This window comes from Natrix helvetica (assembly GCF_964273705.1).
Source record: "Natrix helvetica genome assembly, chromosome: 3".
Taxonomy (NCBI): domain Eukaryota; kingdom Metazoa; phylum Chordata; class Lepidosauria; order Squamata; family Natricidae; genus Natrix; species Natrix helvetica.
In genome coordinates this window covers 162,907,761-162,928,829 of record NC_138549.1, presented here as the reverse complement: position 1 = coordinate 162,928,829, position 21,069 = coordinate 162,907,761, and the positions used below count along the sequence as shown (strand labels likewise).

Here is a 21,069-nt window from a genome sequence, read left to right as displayed (position 1 = left end):
AACTATGATGACCAATCAGAATGTGTACATTTAGGCAAAAATTATGTTCAAGGAACCCGGAATACATCTTTCCGTTTTCATTTAAATTTTAGCATATTGCTAAACATGTTGATAACAAAAGCAGATATAAAGCAAATGAAAGCAAATTCACCAAGTTATCTTTCCTAAGTAAATTCACCCAGGAATTTTTCTGCTTTATACAGGTAGTCCTCGACTTACAACAGTTCATTTAATGACCATTCAAAGTTACAACAGCACTGAAAAATGTGACAAGACCATTTTTCACACTTACGACCTTTGTAGCATACCATGCGATCAAAATGTATATGCTTGGCAACTGACTCATACTTATGACCGTTGTAATAAGGTCATGTAATCACCTTTTGAGACCTTCTGACAAGCAAAATCAATGGGGAAGCCAGATTCACTTAACAACCATATTACTAACAGATCAACTGCAGTGGTTCACTTAACAACTGTGGGAAGAAAGATTGTAAAATGGAGCAATACTCACTTAACAAATGTCTCACTTAACAACAAAAATTTTGGGCTCAATTGTTCATATGTCAAAGACTACCTACACCAGTGATGGCGAACCTATGGCACATGTGCCACTGGTGGCAGGCAGAGCCATTTGTCAGGGCATGTGCGCGCTGGCCAGCTGAGTTCATCTTTTTAAAGCCATTTTTCGCCCTCCCCAGGCTCCAGAGGCTTTATAGGAGCCTGAGGAGGGCAAAAAGAGCCTCACACACACACACCCCGCCCGAGGCCCTCTGGAGGCTTCATGAGCTTCCCTGAAGTCTCCGGAGTGCAAAAAACCTGCCCTTCGGGGACGGACTTCCTGTTTGCTCAGAGGGTCGTTTTGAGCGCTCCGAAGGCTTCAGGAAAGCCTCTTGAAGGTCCCTGAAGCCTTCGGAGCGCTTAAAATGACCCTCCGAGCAAACCGGAAGTGACCTCCGGTTTGCTCAGAGGGTCGTTTTGACTGCTTTGGAGACTTCAGGGAAGCCTCCCGAAGGTCCCTGAAGCCTTTGGAGGGCTTCCGGGGGGCAGGGGAGGCTGTTTTCACCCTCCCCATGCTTCTATAAAGCCTCTGGAGCCTGGGGCGGGCGAAAAAAGCATGCAAAAATGGGGGGTCGCACCTGTAGTGCGCACATGCGCACTGGGGGGTTGTGCATTGCATTATGGGTGCGGCACGCCTGCACACGACCCCCCTGCGCTCCCCCCACTTATGGCACGCGAGCCAAAAAAGGTTCCCTGACCTATACTTTTTTCCAGAAAATGGACAGGGAACCTAATTATAGAACAATTGTATATATGTTTATTTATCACAAATGCTGCAACCTACACCAACTAATTGAATAGCAAGTCTCATGTGATGTGAAATACCTCTCAGCTGAGCTTCAAAAGATTGTAGAGTATGACCAATGTGACTAATTTAAGTTTAATCAAGCTTGATTCGAAAAATATCGGTGCTGTTCATTAGATTAGAAAGTTCTTAAAACGACTTGGAAAAGGGCTGGGAAGCTTTATAGCACTATGGTGTTATACTGTGGAAACTTCATGATTATGTCAATGTAAGTTGCCAGGAGCTGAGCTCAAAATTAGAGTGATATTATTTTTACTTGATTTCTGAAATAATAAGTGTTGGATTCCTTCATTCATATTCTTATCACATCCAAGTTTTCTATAAAGTCAATCAAGTCCCATAATTCTGTAGTCAAGGTATTGCATATCAAGTAGGTTCATTTAAATAATAATAATCCAATATTATTATCCAAAAAGATCTCATTTATGTTCCTTTCTTAAATTGGTATTCATAAATAACACAAACCACTAAATTTATATGACAGTCAAAGGAAATTTGCATTGAAAATTTAATTGTATAAAGTGAACCAATTGTTTCAGTTCATAAACTGGGTTTGGGACATACAGAATCCTTTACCGGTAGAGCAAATAGCCGCTATGTAGAAGCATTGAAAGAGAGCTCAGTTCAAAGTTTTTTTCCTTCCTTCGTCCTCCATCCACCCACAAGCTTTGGCATTTCATTTTAGACAGTGCTAGCATTTTAAAAAACTTCTGATACTCATTCAGCAGTTATATAGCAAATATATATTCTAGCTAAGAAACAATAAAACATTACCGTTTTCTACAGAAATTAATGTACAATAAAGTTACTTTACTAAGAAGTTCATTAAAGTTTCATACTTGTTTCATAATTGAATACTGAATATTAACAGCACTTACAGTATTTCAAAGACAAAGTCATAAAAGAAGCCTCATTATTTATTCTTTGGGTCTGTATTAAAACCATTAAACACATTTTACAAAAGTTTAAAATGCGCCAAAATTTATTTTCTGGGGAGAGCCAACCTTTTTATTTATTTAGAAATTTTTAAAGCGGACTTCGAGGGGAAAATCTCCAAAACTGATTTTAAGAAGCAGCTTGATGCAAACATACATAATTCCCACAGAATCCCACATAGTGTTATACTAATAATATCACAGTAAACATGGCACAATAAATTTGCCAATGAAATGTATTCTTTCTGTCATAAAAAAGGCTCAGAAGTAATCCAAGAATTGGGAATATACTGATTCTGCTCTCATTTAATCTTTGGTTTATTCCCCTTGAGACTTAAATTGTTAAAGTTTAAAGATAATTAAGCATGAGGATGTATGGGATAGAAAGATGTTTCAATATTATTCATCTAATCCTTTGTTCCCAGGCTTAACTTGTATGTTGTGATAAAAAAAAGTCACTTTATTTTACAAACTTAATATGCCACAATTTCTATTCAAAAGACATTGTATACAAAATTAAACTTTCAGGGCAAGAAAATTACCTACATTTCTGTTAAAAAGGATTTATTTGATTTTCTGAGCTTTGGCTAATGTTACCCAAACGTCATGAGTCTATAAAAAGAGTCTGAATAAAACAAATAACACCTACATTTTGTGTTGCTACATGTATGCAAGATCATTCAACATGTGCTCATGTTAAAAAGATGTTCCCCTGAAATTCAATAATTGATTGTACCAATACACCAAGGGTTGTATCAACCAACCCTTCTTGCAATTTGTAATCAATCTTTCATAAGCCTTTGTAGGAATTTCGCCTTATTCTTTCGTGGCAAAAGCTTTTAACTCCATAAAATTTTAGGGTTTTCTAACTCATTTCTGCTAACTATCACAACATTTTAATTGGGTTCAGGACTGAAGTTTCACAATTACAAAACATTGGGCTTTTCCTCGTGTTTGAATGTTTGGAATCACTGTCCTGTTGGCACCACCCTTTTGTGGTATCTATCTGCTGATGGACAGATGGCCTGTACAAAGGAAAAGTCATGCCCTACTTCAATGATAGCAAGTCAAGCACATCCTAAGGCAGAAAAGTATCTCCAGACTATCTCCAACAACACAATCTCCATGCTTGACAGCTAGCTTTTTAAAATTTCATTATGAAATGTTTGGTTTCTGCTAGATGTAACAACATCCATGTAGTCTCAAATGAAGAGAATAACAGAATAACAGAGTTTGAAAAGACTTTGGAGGTCTTCTAGTCCAACCCCCTGCTCCAGTAGGAGATCCTATACTATTCCAGACAAATGGCTGTCCAATCTTTTTTTTAAAGCCTCCAGTGATGCAGCACCCCACATATGCTGTGTAGGAATTTTGGCTTATTCTTTCTGAAGTCAAACCGTTCTACTGGTTTATTGTTTTCACTGTCCGGAAATTCCTTAGTTCTAGGTTGCTTCTCTCCTTGATTAGTTTCCATCCATTGCTTCTTGTCCTGCCTTCAGGTGCTTTGGAAAATAAGTAGACTCCCTCTTTGTGGCAGCCCCTCAAATATTGGAACACTGCTATCATGTCTCCCCTAGTCCTTCTTTTCATTAGACTAGATATATTCTTATTGATCAGGGGTGGCGAACTATGACCCTTTTATGACTTTTGGACTTCGACTCCCAGAATTTCTGAGCCATTCCACGCTGGCTCAGGAATTCTGGGAGTTGGAACCCACAAGTCATAAAGGAGCCATAGTTTCCCACCTCTGCTATAGATAAAGGAGTTTTATCCCTCTGTCTGTAGAATATTCCTCCAGGAGTCTAGACTTGAGATGAGCATTAATGCACTACATAGGGAGCAAAAGATTTCTCTCTGTTATTCTCTCAAGAATAGTATTTGTATTCAGTACTTTTTTACTGACAGAGCAGGATTATTAATCTTAGCTAAGGCGAAAGAGGTCTGCAGCTTCTTGGTTCTGAGGTTCTCTTCTGACTTCTTGGTTGAAGTCCGCTCTCAGACTGCTTCTTTCTGATTCATAGATCAATACTACAAAATCTAAGAAGCCCCCCCCCTCCCAAAATTTATAATGATTTCCCCGCTTTTTAGTCCTTTGTAGTCAGGTTTGGCTCCTGGCAACCATTGGACAAGTTCCTGCAGTTTCCTTGCAACATTTTAATGTTTTCTCTTGCCTTCTTCTTCTTAGGGATGTGAGAGAAGGACTGGCCCAAGGTCTCCCAGCTGGCTTTGTGCCTAAGATGGACTAGAACTCACAGTCTCCTGGTTTGTGGCCTGATACATTAACCACTATGCCTTTTTCAAGAGGCAACTGGATTTTTTTCCTTGGAAACATTTCATTTCTCATTGAAGAAGTTTCTTCAGAAACGAAGAAGGTTCTTGGATGAGAAGCAAAATGTCTTCAAGGAAAACCAAACAAAGAGCAGTTGCCTCTTGGAAAAGCACCTTTGGGACAATCATGACCTGGATGACTGAGAATCTCCATAGACAATACCAGTATTATTCACTAAGGAAGTAGACACATTTCCTTCCCTATTCCCATATCTTCCTTCTACTTTTTCCCTTGGAAAACATAAAGATAGTCCTCAATGATCCGTGGCACTGATTTTATAACAATTTTCATCTTCCCTTCCTAGCAATGATTCATCAATATTTCATCTTTTTCTTCATTATTCTTTAAAAGCTATGCATTTTCAGTACATTTTTCATTAGGGGAAAACCTGTAAAAGCAGCACCCACTTCCTGAGAAAGTTCTTTTTTTAATTCATGTTTTTCCCTCTGTCTTTTTATAGCAAATTTGGTTTTGCTGAGTCTCTTTAGACACAAATGGCTACTGGTGGTTTAAAAAAAAAACTTGAACAGGAAGCAATGATTACAAAAAAGGGATGTTACTGTCATCTATTAAGCACCTAAATTCCTTATTTTTACTTGGCAAGGTACAGCTAATACAAAATCTAACCCATTCAACTTAGGAAGTGTAGTAAACCATTACCAAATGTGCTCATTCTTTAACCATCTCACATTAACAAACACCATTCCTTCAAACAGAAGGTCACGTTAAACACTGTGCCCATGGCGGGTACAAATATGGTCAGCTCATCCTTTTAAGCTCTAAGTAATATAAGCCACATCCTCACTTGAACTCCTGCATCACAGTGTACACACACAATTTAACGCTTAGCTTTCTTTTCTGAGATGTCAAAGTTGCAAATCTGCCTATTTTGGCTTTAGCATTTTGATAATACTGCATGAGCCTTATGTGTTGTATTGGCCAATGACCGAAATAAACAAATGTTTTCTTTAATTCATAACTTTAGTACCGTAAAGCTACCATTTAAACTAAGATGACTTCAACAGAGGTATCTAATGATAATTTTGTGCCTGTGTAGTGCTGTTGGCGTTTTTCTTAAATATCACCGGCACACACAATTCGTAACGAGTAGGAGGCTGCTGTGTGTGTTTTACAGTACTGCATCAATTAATTTAACTAGTCAAAAGGTTAACTTTAGAGAGAGGAAGGTGGATTTTCATGCCACAAACTTCTGGAAGCATGGTTTTTTCCCCTTGTTTTTCAAAGGCACACCTGATGATTCAGCCAATGCATTCAGTGATTTTTTCTCCTTTAATATATGCATTGAGATATGTGAAACACCCATCAACTTCCTCGCTTCTTCAGAGCCACCATTAACAGTGAGAGAAAAGCCCTGTGCCTCCCCCCCGACATTAGAACCACTTCTGACCTCCGCTCCTTCCGGCAAAAATTGAAGACTCACCTGTTCCGATTAGCAGGCCTGGCATAATTACAACTGTCCCTCCTGGCAAATGTATTATTATCTGGTTATTTTAGGGTTTTTTAATCTGTTGTGTCTGTTTTAGGGATTTTAAAAAATTTATATTTATTCAGCTTTGTACAGTTCTTTTAATTGCATTTTAACCTCCTCCAAACTGTACATATTTAATTTTTATTGTATTTTTGTGATATTCTCTATGGACTGTACACCGCCCCGAGTCCCTTCTGGGAGAGGGGGCGGTCTAGAAGCACAAATAAATTGAAATTGAAATTGAATTTATTAACCTATCTAATGCATGAAAGAAACTGTGCCAAAAGTCTGCTTCAACACCCTGGGAAGGGAGGGAAGAAAGATAGGAGCTAATCTATGGTAACAGTTCCCTGAAGAATCATGCCCACTTGGTTACTTCACTAAGACTGCCATAGAGTCTCAGTCTATGAATCTCCTGGTTTAGACTTGGAACATTTATTATTAACAAAGGAGAAGATCTCTCCAGGCTAGGAGGAACTGGATTTATTCCTGGGTTTTTAATCACAAAAATTCTTCTTTCCCTAAAGGTCACCTAATGCTCCTTGAGCCAGAGTGGTATAGTGGTTAAAGACCTACCGCGTAACGGAGTGAGCTCCCGTTACTTGTCCCAGCTTCTGCCAACCTAGCAGTTCAAAACCATGTAAAAATGCAAGTAGAAAAATAGGAACCACCTTTGGTGGGAAGGTAAAAGCGTTCTGTGTGACTTCGGCGTTTAGTCATGCCAGCCACATGACCACGAAGACGTCTTTGGACAGCTCGGCTCTTCGGCTTTGAAACAGAGATGAGCACCACCCCCTAGAGTCGGGAACGACTAGCACATATGTGCGAGGGGAACTTTTACCTTTACTTAGGAACATTCAGAAAGGATCAAATCATCCTCATTCCAGATATCCATAGAGTGACTTTTGGCCAGCTATTCTTTCTCAGCCCAACTTACCTCACCTTATTTGGGTTTTTTTATTGTGAAAAAACAAACAAACTGAAATTTCATGTCAAATAAACATACTATACTACACTGCAAATCACCCTCCCTCCCATAAAAAAACCCCTTCCCTCCAGTTCTCCAACCTGCCTTTGTTAATGTAAAAAGGGAAACAACATAGCCCACATAAGGTATCTAATGTTCTAAGCAGACAGACAGACAGACAGACAGACAGAAATTTATGATTTTGCCTTCAGCTTCCTAGTAGAGAGGAATGAGAGAAAAATCCCAAAAGAATAAAACAGTCATTCCAAACGACAATTACTTTGAAATTAGTATGTTAATGTGATAAACTTTCAGTATAATTTATCACACTAAATGAAAGTCAACAATTCAATGCCCATAGTCACTTGTCAACCCACCAAAGAGACCGTGAGTTCAAATCCTGCTTTAACCATGGGTCAGTCACTTTTCTCAGGCCAACCTACATTACAAAGTTGTTGTTGTGTGGAAATTAAGAGACAGTAGCTGTTTTGGATGCATTTGCTGCCTTGACTTATTTGTAAAAATAATAAAGGAGGGATACAAATATAATACAATAAAAGAAACAAATAAATCTGGCCTCCATCCAATTGCTGAGATCACATGACACCCAAGACTAGAAAAAATGGATCCTTGTTGCCCAAAGCCAATATCACAACTATGGTTAGTAGCTTTTACTTTTTGCAGATAATAGTTTTATTAAAATGGATGGTTTACCTGATATTTACATCTTCATAGTCAAATAAACAAATAAAATAAAAAACACCACAGCTACCATTGAGCCTTTTTTTTCCAAACAAGCAGCACCCAGACTCCAGTTTCGTGCCCACTGTTCATTTCCCTCATGCATGAGATGAAAGGTATAAAGTTGCCAAGCCAGTTCTACAGGCTGAAGGAACTATGATCAGTTCAAGTCATAACTGCATATTATTACTCCTTCGCTACACAATCTCACAAGTATATCACATAAGAAAGCAAAAGGGCATCATAAAACATGTCTACAGATTACTGAAATGGAGAGAATGTCTAGGTGGCCCACAGATAGATCAGGTATGCTTGGTGGCTTTGTGTGAGCCAAGTATTAACACTCATGAAAAAAACATCAATGTTAAAGTTAAATTGCCTCTGTATTTCTTAGGCTGAGACACTGAGGCCACAGTAACTCATTTCCCTAGTCCTGTGCTCTAAAAAAGAAGAAAAAAATAGGCTCAAGTACCAAACCAACAGGTTTACAAAATTGCTCTTTGAGATCAAAGAGAAGTATACAAATAGGAACTTGAATCAGCAATTAACACAAAAACAAGTCTACAGATGCCCTAGGAAACAATAGCTTGCAATAAGACAACTGAGCTGAATACGCTACAGAAAACTTGTGATACGTGCTATTTTTTAAGAAAACGGAGTATTGTAAATTTTCAACTTCACCACAAAATTGGACGTGTCCAGCTGCTTGCACATACTTCACAATGCACCAGAGAAAGCTGCTCTCCATTGTTTACAGTATTCAGGAGGGGAAATTTGTATAAACTAAGATTATAAAGTCTACAATTTTCTCAGAGGACTCTTCATTTCAATGTTTCTGCCCAGGAGGTTAGGAGTATAGGGATATTCCAGGGTATGACATTGCTTTACATATAATTAATACCAAAGGTGTTTTTTTTTCTTCCATTACCAAAGGAATACAACATTTAAATGAGCTCAGGTGAGACTCTATGCATCAGGAAGACACATCTCAGAGGAGAAAACCTGATGCAATGAGCAGGCTGCCTCTGTAGCCGTATAATCTTCTGCGGAGACTAGCAACAGCACTATAGAAATGACATTTGATGCCCCAAATATTCCTCACATAGTTTTCTCTCCCAACTCCTATGCTGCAGTAAACAACCTAATGTACCAGACAGTTTTGCTTCACAATCAAAAGAACTGGGGAGTGGAAGCACCTGATCTGACCTGACTTCATAGAAATACTTCTCTATTATGTGTGCACAAGGAGCTTACTTACAAGTTTTCTTTAAAAAAAAAAAGCTCTGCAGTGAAATATAAATGCATATCAACATCCATAGCAATTCCGGTTGATAGCCAACAGAGAAGGGAATCCACAATTCAGCAACAGAATAGCTTTCAGCATTCACATGAGCCTTGGTTGTATTTCCTGGTAAGATTTATTCATAGTATGCAAATTGCTGACAATCAATGCACCTGGTATTGTGTGTGCATGTCTATATCCAATGTAGAGAGGGAGGAGGTTAATTCATTGTAACCTAGAAATCTGTAGTGCCAAAGAACCTACTCATTAATCCTCAACTACTGGAAGATTATTAACCATGACTTCCTCTGAAGCCTTGACTAGTTGGAAACTTCTAGACTCTTCCTCCCTCCTTCCCTTTCTCTCTCCCTCCCTCTCCCATAGACTCTTGTTAGCAAGTAAGACAATGGCCATTTCTAAGTCAGAAATGCTTCAAGATGGCCCAAAATGACTAATCTTTGCACCTTTCCCCCATCTAGATGTGTAAGAAAATTTTCTGTCAAATACATTATACTGGCTGCTAACTGGAAACAAATGCAGGCCAAAAACTCTGATAACCAGGAGCTGACACTGGTGACAGGTGTGAAATAAGGGAGTTCCATTCATAAAGTCATTTCTATCAGTGAAACCAACATCAACAAAATTATCTTTCAGAGCTACAAGAATCAGGAAATGCTTTTTTATAGTGACTCAGCAGGTTTAACAAAAGTAAAAAAAAAAAAATAGCAGGCAGGGAACTGACACATGGGCCACTGTTGAGAATTTTGTTTTATTTGAGACAGGCCCTGGATGCATTTAAAAAGCTATAGAAACAATACTAAAATCTGTCTTGGATCCTAAAAAAAAACCTCTGAATTTAGTATTGGGCCCATACCAGAAACGTTTTTTTTTTATCAAGGACCAACTGAATAGGAGGAGGTGATGATAGCAATGAAAATCAAACTTTAAATTGAATTATAAGTAAGGTAAAGGTTCTCCTTGCACATGCGTGCTAGTCGTTCCCGACTCTAGGGGGCACTGCTCATCTCCATTTCAAAGCCGAAGAGCCAGGGCTGTCCAAAGATGTCTCCGTGGTCATGTAACCAGCATGACTAAACACCGAAGGCGCACGGAGCGCTGTTACCTTCCCACCAAATTGATCCCGATTTTTCTACTTGCGTTTTTTACGTGCTTTCGAACTGCTAGGTTGGCAGAAGCTGGGACAAGTAATGGGAATTCACTTCGTTATGCGGCACTCAGGATTCAAACCGCTGAACTGCCGACCTTCTGCTCGATAAGCTTAGCGTTTTAGCCAGTGAGCCACCGCATCCCTCAAAAACTGAATTATATTATACTGATAATGTTTATTTGGATTGGTGGGCCCATGGGCCTAAAGCCTCGCTGAGATGATCCATATAAATGTAAGCATTCAACCACATGTAACTTGTATGTTGAACTCAAAGTCCATAGTAACAGAATCCTGATGGATGGGTAACTAAATTTTGCCTGAAACTAAGATTAGAGCTTTTCTTGTGAGAATTTGTAATTTACATTGTACAGATGGCTTGTTCACATGCTTGTGCATGTACACAAAAGGCACAGGTATCTAAGGGTCATAGAAAGACTAATGGTAAACATGAAAATACCTCCTCCATTTTCATCACTTCAAATCGGGACTGCTTCAATTTCTTTGGAAAACATGCACATCCACTGGAGAGTGTACACATCTGTATCATTCAACCCATAGTTCATGCAGAAAAATCCAAAGAAGAATCAAAGGTCAGGTTCTAGATTCACATCTGTAGATCAATACTTGGATACCAATCAATGTATGCAAGTTGGAAACATCAGAAAATCCAACAAATTACTTTCTGTTTTTCAAAATACCCACAGGCATAAAAGAGACAAAAGCTTAAATATTAATCGAATATCATTTCTGTTTTTCAAAATACCCACAGGCATAAAGAGACAAAAGCTTAAATATTAATCGAATATCATTTCAATAAAAGTACATACTTACCAGTGGGAAGTCAAAATCTATCTGATTTGCTAAGTTTAATATATAATCAATTCGAAACTGATTCTCTGCATTAGCTAGTTCAACTGGTGGTGCCAAGTTTCCCATCGCTGTTACTATCGTCTGTGGAGAAAATGATTTCAAGCATGTTACCAGAATGCTACAGTTTAAAACAATTTAGTCAAAACAAGGAACAGCTGGTAGACTTACCTCTATAGCTTCTTTAATATTATTTTTAATATCTTGGATTTTCATTTTTTTCTCCCTGTAATCAAGAAACAAAGAAAAAATTAAATATATAAGAATGTTCCTTTGTTCAGGGTGGCCTGGGAAAGTCTCCTTCCTTTCCATCTGCTTTTTATTTGAAATCAACATTTAAAATAAAAGAGAAATCTGCTGGGTTTAGTACATCATGAAATATCCAGTCACAGAATGCCCACTTTAAAGAAAGGGAAAGGAAAATAACTACTATTTCTATTATTTAATCAATGTTTACAAGGCCAGGTGGTATTACTGAGAGCCAGTTTAGTCTAATGCAGTGTTTCTCAAACTTGGCGACTTTAAGTCCTTTAAGCATAGCTGGCTGGGGAATTCTGGGAGTTGAAGTCCACAGGACTTAAAGTCGCCAAGTTTGAGAAACACTGGTCTAATGGTTAGGGCACCAGGCTATAAACTAGGAGACTCTGAATTTTAGTCCCACCTTAGGCTGGAAAGCCAACTGGGTGACTTTGAGCCAATCACCAGGAGATGGTGAGTTCTAGTACCATCTTAAGCATGAAAGCTGGCTGGGTGACCTCTAGCCAGTCACACACACACACTCTCTCTCTGGTTTGTTTTTGTGGGAAAATAGGAGAAGGAAGGAGTATTGAGTTATTTATAAGTATAAAAGCGGTATAAAAATAAATAAATGCAATTGAAAACAAAAGCTGATATACTAAATTCCTTTCCCATCAAGTACTTTTAATGGATTTTGAACAAGATACTTAAGTGATGGCAGTCATAAAAATAAGATGCCACAAGAATACTTATGTCCCTATTTTCACCTGGTTACCATAGTAGGCCTATGGCGAGTTCAGTAAATAGACTCTTTTTATAGCAATGAATATATAATACAATACAATACAATAGTAGAGTTGGAAGGGACCTTGGAGGTCTTCTAGTCCAACCCCCTGCCTAGCAGGAAACCCTATACCATTTCAGACAGATGGCAATCCAACTTCTTCTTAAAGACTTCCAGTGTTGGTGCATTCACAACTTCTGGAGGCAAGCTGTTCCACTGATTAATTGTTCTAACTGTCAGGAAATTTCTCCTCAGTTCTAAGTTGCTTCTCTCCTTGATTAGTTTCCACCCATTGCTTCTTGTTCTACCCTCAGGTGCCTTGGAGAATAGTTTGATTCCCTCTTCTTTGTGGCAACCCCTGAGATATTGGAACACTGCTATCATGTCTCCCCTAGTCCTTCTTTCTCTTAAGCTAAACATACCCAGTTCCTGCAACCGTAATCTTAATTTGTATTTTGTAATATTCCCTATGAGTACTTTTTCCATGACAATTGCATGCTACATCTCTTACAGAGTGAGGTACGTCATGACTTTGACTAATAACTTACTTTCAAGTGCAATTTACTAACGGTTCAAGGACTTACAAAATACAATAAATGCCTTGCTTGACTGAAGTTCTCAGCATTAAAGCCATTTGCTGACTTCAGCAATATGCAAAAATAAAATTCTATTCATAAGGATTGCTAGATTTTAAAACATTTTTCTCAATAATAAAAAAGAGCTATTACAGAAACCACAAGGCCAGAACAGTATATTTTTAAAAGCTGTCAACAAGCACAGAACCTCTTCTGCATTATTTTATGAGCTACTATAAAGATATTTCAGATACTGTTTAATATTAGATATTTGTCTGCTTGTGAGAAAAAAGCTTTGTCAGTACTGGAATTCCAAATCTTACCCATTTGCTAACAGGTTTTTTGAGTAAGTTAATTAAAAAAAAATCTGTCCTTTAATCAGATAAATATAAGGGTTCTTTTAGAACAAGGGTTTCAAACTTGATTTCATTGAGGACTGCATCAGGGTTGTTTGACCTTGGGTGGCAGGGGTGGGTGTGGCCAGGGTGGCCACCTTGACGTCACTTGTGCCAGGGGCACCTGTGGTGGCTTGAATGCTCTGCCAGTGAAAATGGGCTCCCGAGCTCAGTATTCGGCTGGCATGGCCTCCTGCAACCCTCTGCCAGCGAAAATGGAGCTTGGGAATGCTACCTATGGCCCTTGCTAGCTCCATTTTTGGCTGGAATGGCTTCCTGCAACCCTCTGCCTGCGAAAATGGACCTCGGGAAGGCTGCACGCAGCCATCCCGAGCTCAAGTTTTGCTGGCAGAGGCACTGTGGGACAGTCCTTTGCTGTTTCCAGGGCAGCCCTGCAAACCAAAACTAAGCATCCCACAGGACGGGTCTGGCCACCAAGCCTTGAGTTTGACACCTCTATTTTAGAACAACAATACAGAAAGTTCTTCTTCCCCCTTTTTTTGAAAGGAATGAAGCAACATTAGCAAAAAAAGGAAAAAAAGAAGAGAAGACGGGTGCTTAAACTTTCTTTTCTTATAATACTGTAAGGGAGAATTTGAAGCTAATTCCAATTATTTCTAGACAGAATTATGTTTAAACAAAATTTTAAATGCAAATGAATGATTTTATTTTGATGAAGTCACCCATGCTATAAAATTAAGTCCTACTTATATCATGCTTCAACCCAACAAGTTCTAGACTAAAAATTCTTAGAAGCTATTTTATGACCAGCCAGGTTTATCCCAACAGTGATCAAATTCTTATTTTGACTTTCAGAGGAGCTTTTGGGGGAAGGTCACTGAAGCCCATTTGAGCCACCAAAGGAGGGGGGAAAACCACCCTATTACTGTTTACAGATTTTAATTTTTTTTAAAAGGTGAAAGATTACGGTAGTAATGTTGCCTAAAAATTCAATAATTGGGATTAATATGAAGTTTATTTTCAGAGCTTTCCATCCAGAAAAAAATCAAAATTCTCTGATATCTTACATTAAAGATTTTGATATACAAAATTGGACTATTATAATCAAAGCCAACTATATAGCTAAAAAAGGAGAAATTAAATGTGTAAAACATGACTAATTAAGAAATGAACCTACATGAACTGAATTATGTTCTATTTACCTATAAATTACTATTGTTGAGTAATCAGATTTTCTACCTTTTAAATTATTTGAATTGCTTTGATTTAACATCAATCCATTCTAATCTACTCATATTAAATCCACTCAAGTCCAAAACCGAAATGTCAAGGGTGATTGTAGATTATTATTATTATTATTATTATTATTATTATTATTATTATTATTATTATTATTATTATTATTATTATTATTATTATTATTATTATTATTATTATTATTATTATTATTATACGATTGTATCACAGCGACCAGTTGTTTCGCCGGATTTGGCATTGATTACTAGTCGGGCCCCACCCAGGGGCCTAGGATGTCGTAACGTATTTTCGTAATATACTTGCAGATTCAAGCAGTGCAGCTTTTTGCATTTGACTGATGGTGATTTTGTCAAGTTTTAACTGTTTTAAATGTAATTTAAATTATTTTTATTTATTATTTATTATTATTATACTTGCTAAATTAATTCACTGGCCATTGTGTGATTTACCTGTATCCCGAAAGTCATGGGAACATAAAGTGGAAAAGGTTATCGAAAATGAGAAGGTGAAGATCTTGTGGGACTTTTGAATACCAACGGATCATCATTTGGAACACAACACGCCAGATATCACAGTTGTGGAGGGCCGAAGCGTACAGTTTATTGATATCGCGGTGCCAGAGTCGAAGAAAAAGAACTGGAAAAACCCGAAAGTGTGATTATGGGTGAAACATGTAACAGTGATACCCAATGTCATTGGGGCACTTGGTACCATGTCCAAGAATTTTGCAAAATGCATCAAGAAATTGCGGCTTCCTGCAATAACACCAGCGGAATTGCAAAAAACTGCAGTACTCAGAACATTGTATATTTTAAGAAAATATTTGGTTGATACCTAGAATGCTGGCAGCAACCCATATATCAACTATTATACCAGTCAATGGTATTTGTGATGCATTTTTGAATGTTCACTTGACTGAGTTTCATGTTTAATGAATAGAAGAAAACAACAACAACAATAATAATAAGTCTACACCAATATGGTTGAGCTAAAATCAAGAGTGAAAATGTTCCTTACACTCAAAAAAACTGCCTATTGCATCGTAGCTGGCCTTATGCAGAAATGATAATTTTGCCCAACAGATATGAATTAACTGTATTATATATACTATTTATTTTTAAAATTCATCTTGTCATGGAAGGAAAAACTAATGGACAATGGAAACATTCTATCAATAATTAAATGAAGAAGAAATATGACCGAGATTTATAAAATGATGTCTTAAATGTATAGGGTATTTTTCTTCCTTTTTCATATTAGAATCAGGAAACTAGTATGAGATGCAATGGAACTAAATGTCCAGGACAATCAAAACTACCATTTTGATGTAAACAGTGTTCAAAAAGACCAATAATAGGTTTTTAGCCAATACTTCCATATTATCCAGCTTATGTTTAAGTAAAAATAGAAAAATAAGATGTATCTCTAGTTCTCACAGAAAAGCAGAAAAATTATTCAATATGTTACAGTACACTCAGAAATGCTGGCCAGTTTTCAGTGATGTGGTCAATAACTCCAAAATTCTCAGAAAGTAATTTAAGAAGATTTCTCTTGATTCAGTTCTCTTGTTGAACTTTCACCCCTCAGTTTCCAAACATCCCTTTATTTATAACACTATTCTTTAGTTTGTAACTGCAAAACTGCCACCTCATTTCCCTAAAGTAATAATGGGTTGCTATCAAAAGTGTTCCTAGCCCGTCATCTAGAAGTTTATCTTTGGAAATTCAAATCCTAATCTTCACAACATTGTGGAAGTTTATCATATAAGCAATATGGACACAGTAGAACATTGTATGGGATATTTCATAATCTGAGTTTATGGACATTTGCAGAGAAGGATGGGAGAACAGCAACCTCTTTGTCTGAATGCAAACAATTTTCAATCTTCAGGAGATGTGCCTTTTAAACATAACTACCTCACATGTATTCTAAACATGTGCAGCATTCAAGGGGGAAAAAAGGACTGGAAAAGGGATAACAATGAGTATTTAAAGCCACCCTCACTGGGATTAACTATTATTTGAGAGAAATAGCATTTGAGTATTTAGATAATGATAATTGCTTCCAATCCTCAGTAGCACACTATTAGGGAATCTACTAGGGTTAATTCCCATAGGGATCAATTCAACGGGAAAAAGTATAAGTGAAATGATTGAAAGCTTCTTATCCACTTCCCTCCCATACAGTTTCTTACCTAAAATTCAAATCCCCACGCATCAACTGCATTAAAGTCTCTATAAATTATTGAGGTGGCTTCATGGATGCAATTATATTGCATTTTTTGGCTATAGCCGTGATGTTGAACCTCTGGCATGCGCGCCAGAGATGGCACGCAGAGCCCTCTCTGTGGGCGTGGAAGCCGTCACCCCAGCTCAGCCAGCTGGTTGTTGGTTTTTTGCTATGTGCATGCACGCCGGCCAGCTGGTTGTCGGGTTTCTGGCGCTCTGGCACATCTGCACCTTCCGGTTTGGGCAGTCTGTGTCTAAAAGGTTTGCCATCATTGGGATGTAGCATGGTTATGTTTTGGCTATAGTATAGTACATTTATCTGTTTCCCAACCTAGCCAAGCGTTCTGGAGTTCTTTGGTGGTCTTTCATCCAAATACTAACCAGCTTAGATTGATTTATTTAGACAGCATGCAATGTCAGGGAAACTAAACATGCTAGACACAATGCAATCCTGACAGCCTAAATTGCTAGTGTGTTCTGTTCAGCATTTGCATGCCTATCCTTGATGCACCGCAGGCAGCAAATCATCTTGCACCAGCTGACTAGGGACACTTGGGTTACTGATTCTTACTCGGCTAATTTCCCCTCATATTGTGTTGCCTCGCTTCCAGCCAGATCCAGCCCCGGATTCCACTCTTCGCGCACACTAATGCAACTAGGGTTTTTTCCCACCAAAGTGGTACCCATTTATCTACTCGCAATATTGGATGTTTTAAAACAGCTGGATGGGCAGGAACGATGGGAGCTCACTGTTTCCCAGGCTCGATCCGCTGGAATGCAGACCATTCATGGTCAGCCGTTCCAGGTCATTAAGCTACTGTTGCTCCCTACTAGCTTAGCTACTCAACCCAGATATGACTAATTATGTGTTTATCCTGGCCTTCCCCAGGGAACTTAAGGTGACTTACATGTGGAGCTCCCTTCTTCAGAACCCAAATCTTTTGTGGTTTGACTCCTAAAGCTTCTTGGAATAGATGACATGCAAGTCAAATAAAAAAATAATAAATCATTTCAATGTTCACAATAACATGATTGCTCCTGACATGACACTTTTATGAAACAGCAACACCGCCAAAAATTGCAAATAGACAAGAGGGGGGGGGGGAAATCCCTTTCTTTCGTTGCTGTTGCAATTGTTTCAAGATTTATATTCCCTATCAAATACATCCCGAGGACTTAAAATATAATACCCCAAACAAAATAAACATACATTAAAATAAGCTGAAGACATCAGTTCTACCAAAGTAATAGCCAAGAGGCATAGAAAAAAAAGTTCCTCATTTATCACTAGAAAATTATCTGGGGGTAACTCTGGAAAAACAGTGAAAGCCAAGGCAGTCCAATGGAAAAGGCCTCCGTCCAAGTTGCCAGATGCTTCACCTCTAATAAAAGAACCTCATGCCTTTGGCCTCTTACCATGAAGAGAGCCAGAATAACCGTTCATGAAGTACTGAAATGTGTTCTTTTATGCGCAGTTGCTCTTAGTAGACTAACTGTTCTGTTCCAAATTGTATTATTTTCCCGAAATACCTTCAGAGGCAGCATCGTATAAAAAGCATGACAATTCGATTCCATTTCCAGTATAATATTCACTGCTGGTGCCAAAAGAACAAAAAAAAAGTACTGTCAACAGTGACCAATTTCAATCTTCACTATAACTTTCGGAAGAAAAGTTCATCACATCCCTGTTCAGGAAACGTTCTGAACAAAATTCAGTGAACAAACCATAAACCATGAGGTTACTAATGAAATAGTATCTGGACATATCTGTGTACGTCTAAAAAAAACTACGACAGCATTTTATTGGAATCATTACTGGCATTTTGAAGAACAATACTATAACAGCCCTGGTGACGCAGTAATTAAAGTATAGTACTGCAGGCAACTCTGCCCACATCATGGAGTTCAATCCTGATGGGGCTTAAGGTTGACTCAGCTTTCCAAGATTGGTAAAATGAGGACCCAGATTGTTGGGGACAATATGTTGACATTGTAAACTGCCCAGTGTGTGCTTTAAAGCATTATGGGGCAGTATATCAAGACTAAAAGCTATTGCTATTGCTACAAAATATATCGCGAAGCTCCATCCATTCTCCCTAATTTCAAATGGTTCAAGCTATATACAAGTAATCGATTTACGACCATAATTCAGACCAAAATTTCTGTTGCTAAGTGAAATATTTGTTTAATGAATGTTCTCCCATTTTACGAATTTTCTTGACACAGATTTCAAGTGACTCGCTGCAGTTGTTAAGTTAATAACATGGTTATTAAGTGAATATGGCTTCCCCATTGTCAGAAAGTTGCAAAATCCCGGGAAACTGCAACCGTCATAAATATGAGTCAGTTACCAAGCATCTGAATTTTGATCACATGACCATGGGGAATGCTTCAGCAGTTGTATGAAAAAAATGCTTGAGTCATTTTTTTCAGTGCCATTGTAACTTTGAACGGTCACTAAACAAACTGTTGTAAATTGAGGACTACCTGTTCTCAATATGTAAACCCACTGCTTCTCCTCCACAGCTTCTTCTGGAAACCACATCCTTATGAGAAAAGTTTATTTAAAAAAAAAAAGGTTAACAGAATACCCCAGCTGTGACAACTAATTGTTCTACCTTGATTCCTGCAGAAATTCGAGGTCACTATATAATATTTCCACTTAATTTTCCAGTTAAGATATGATGGTTACAGTATGACGTATAAAAGGTTGCCTGAAGCATTCTACTAGCAAGGTTATGCCTCTTGAGCAATGTTCAAGGTAACTGTTTGACTTAATTTCATATTTATTACTGAATGCTCACTATCAAAACAGAAAAGGGGAAAAAAACCCAGCAGGCTAAAACATTTAACTCCAGGCCATCCATCTTAATAGCTGCTCATTAATATTAAGAAAATTGCTAAAACTCATTGCGCAACTCACAATGCCTCAATAACTTACTGATTTTTAAATGGACATTTTTGTTAGGGTTCTTTTAAAAATTATTACACCAAACCTATCCGAGAATAAACAAAAACAGTGGGTGTTATTAAGCGTTTGCATCCATCTTGTTCCAAAATGATTTCAGGCAGCTTACAACATAAAAACATTAAAATTGTCAAATATAAAAATCCTCAGTAAAATCCAGCAGTGGGCTGCTGTGTGGTTGTGTGGGTTCGGGCAAACCTTTAGCTTTGATCGCTGGCTGGGCCCACCCACCCGCTATCCATTTATAGGTAACTTTCTGGCTCGTTCCCTCTGCCCTTACTGCCAGCTGAGTTTTGCGCTGCTCCTGCTTTACTCACCAGAGCTGCCTGAGTTGATTAGCTACTTCTTTGAAGCTCCGTTTCATTCCCAAAGGGGCGCGAAGTGTGAGCGAAGCTGGTGCACGCATGTGCTCACAACCAGCGAACCGCTTGTGAACGTAAGTGCAGCCCACCTCTGATAAAATCACAATACAAATCATGGACACAAGGGGCTAGCTCCAGTGGTGGGTTCCTACCGATTCGGCAGAACGGGTAGTGATTTGGCAGCCTGGATCACTAGAACTGGTAGCGACCCAGGCCTGTCACGCCCCTGAACCAGTTCCCCTGGCGGCGCCATCTTGTTTTTCACTTCTGCGCATGTGCAGAACAATTTCAATTGCACAATTTTTAAATTTTTTTAAACATTTTGCTCATGCGCAGACCTATTTATGGGCAATTGCGCACGTGCCAAACAGGTAGTAATGACAGCAGCAACCCACCCCAGTTAGCTCTTACTTAATTAACCAGCTCCACTTTGAAGCTCCCTCATTGGGGCCGCAAGTCATCTGGTAGAACCTGACCTTAAGGGTCTTCTGGCAAGTCAGAAGGATGAGGGTAAGATGTACCAAAGGGCAGGAGGGCAGAGAAGGCTCCTTTTCTTGTCCTCCTTTCTCTTTGAAAAGAAAAGCCCATCACAAAGCCAAGCTGTAAACTTCATCCTATGAGAGAATAAAATTCTAGTAAGAACAGGCTGACTACCTACTCTGGGATCAAGTGACTTACCCACTTCCTAACCCTCTGTTTGATTTATGGATCAGTTAATTATCTTACATCCGGTGGCATAACTGATGGCAGGCATCTCTTTGGAATTATTTCGCATCTCGGCTGCTTTAGATGAAAAGAAGAAACATTTTTGGTATCACCAAAAAATTGATGGCACTTCGCCTTAAATTTTCAAGCTCCACGGAATCATGAAAGGAGGCCATAATTATATTAAATGACATTCTGACCAACGTAAAATCATCAAAGAACTATGAGCATGTATATCCAAAGTTTCACATTATTTTACTTTAAGTTCAGTTAGTAAAGAGGGAAGTTCCGCAGATATAAAAAAATACACAAACCACATAATCACATTCCTATTTCTTCTGGCAAAGTTCATTATATAGATCATTACAGAAAATAATACTGTTCTTTGCTTTAAAAAAAAAGTAAATAACCTACTTAGCAATCACATGACCACTTTTTGTCTTTCTCTATTAA

General features: G+C 38.3%; 1 protein-coding gene across 4 annotated transcripts in view; it reads right to left on the bottom strand.

Annotated features, from left to right (window-relative positions):
- GNAS (GNAS complex locus) overlaps positions 1–21,069 on the bottom strand; it is a 241,776-nt gene that overhangs the window by 79,007 nt on the left and 141,700 nt on the right. For 2 of the 4 annotated variants that reach the window (XM_081948387.1, XM_081948388.1), the window contains exons 3-5: positions 11,316–11,370; positions 11,109–11,228; positions 10,735–10,815 (exon numbers count right to left, since the gene is read on the bottom strand). In XM_081948387.1, coding sequence (XP_081804513.1) covers positions 10,735–10,815; positions 11,109–11,228; positions 11,316–11,370 — 256 coding nt within the window. The remainder of the gene's footprint in view (positions 1–10,734; positions 10,816–11,108; positions 11,229–11,315; positions 11,371–21,069) is intronic. The other 2 variants (XM_081948389.1, XM_081948390.1) reach the window with 1 other exon arrangement.